Source organism: Cryptotermes secundus, unplaced genomic scaffold, assembly GCF_002891405.2.
Source record: "Cryptotermes secundus unplaced genomic scaffold, Csec_1.0 scaffold15877, whole genome shotgun sequence".
NCBI classification, from domain to species: domain Eukaryota; kingdom Metazoa; phylum Arthropoda; class Insecta; order Blattodea; family Kalotermitidae; genus Cryptotermes; species Cryptotermes secundus.
The window spans coordinates 1-1,386 of NW_019738322.1; the positions used below are offsets into that span (position 1 = coordinate 1).

Here is a 1,386-nt window from a genome sequence, read left to right on the forward strand (position 1 = left end):
TGGTTCTGAGAGGAGCAGTGCTACGGATTGCCCTCCTCACTTAACCGCAGTGTCTGAAAATGTGAAAACACCGGTTCGTCAAGAAGAAGACACTGACACCTGCAGTGACATTGATGACACCCTTACTGAACCACTCGAAAAGAGCAGAAAAAGGAGTCATAGTGGTTCTGAGAGGAGCAGTGCTACTGATTGCCCTCCTCACTTAACTGCAGTGACTGAAAAGTTGAAGACACCGGATCGTCAAAAAGAAGACACTGACAGCTGCAGTGACATTGATGACACACCTACTGAACCATGCAAAAAGAGGAGAAAAAGGAGTCATAGTGGTTCTGAGAGCAGTGCTGATTGCCCTCCTCACTTAACTGCAGTGACTGAAAAGGTGAAGACACCGGTTCATCAAAAAGAAGACACTGACAACTGCAGTGACATTGATGACACCCTTACTGAACCACTCGAAATCAGCAGAAAAAGGAGTCATAATGGTTCTGAGAGGAGCAGTGCTACTGATTGCCCTCCTCACTTAACTGCAGTGTCTGAAAATGTGAAGACACCGGTTCATCAAAAAGAAGACACTGACAACTGCAGTGACATTGATGACACCCTTACTGAACCACTCAAAAAGAGCAGAAAAAGGAGTCATAGTGGTTCTGAGAGGAGCAGTATTACTGATTGCCCTCCTCACTTAACTGCAGTGTCTGAAAATGTGAAAACACCGGTTTGTCAAAAAGAAGACACTGACACCTCCAGTGACATTGATGACACACCTACTGAACCATGCAAAAAGAGGAGAAAAAGGAGTCATAGTGGTTCTGAGAGGAGCAGTGATACTGATTGCCCTCCACAGTTACCCGCAGTGACTGAAACGAGGAAGACTCCAGATTGTCGAACAGAAGAATCTGACAGCTGCAATGACAATGATGAAAGCCCTAATAAACCATGCAGAAAGAGCAGCAGGTCGAATAGTGGGGACTCTGAAAACAAAAGCAGTGACTCTGATTGCCCTCTGATAGTATATACTGCAGTGCAGGGAATTGTCGGTAAGAACGACAAGAGTTACCATGACGATGAGCCTGGTTGCGATGATGAAGGAGAAGTCACTGGACATACATCAATGAGATATTCTAGGACTGAAAGAAATAGGAATATTGTTAGTGTGAGTTGTCCTGAGACAGAAGGAGAAGGGGTATCGGAAGAAGTTAGGATTTTCTCTCGTCACCCCACTGCTGCTTCAACAACCGAGGCTCGTAATATTGGAGAGGAACCGATACCGTCAACATCATCTGGAGCTGCCGCTCACATGTCAGAGTGCCGTAAGGATAAAGAGTCAGAGAACTGTCCAGTTTGTCCCATTTGCCTTGATCAATTTACCACACAGGAAATTGGGAC

General features: G+C 45.5%; 1 protein-coding gene across 1 annotated transcript; it reads left to right on the plus strand.

Annotated features, from left to right (window-relative positions):
- Nucleotides 1-50: 50 nt before the first annotated feature.
- LOC111870701 (protein starmaker-like) lies at nt 51-1,339 on the plus strand (the record flags this gene model as incomplete). The annotated part of the gene is made up of 1 exon (XM_023863167.1): nt 51-1,339. A coding segment is annotated over one exon (1,289 nt), but the record flags the coding sequence as incomplete, so codon positions are not given.
- Nucleotides 1,340-1,386: the final 47 nt, after the last annotated feature.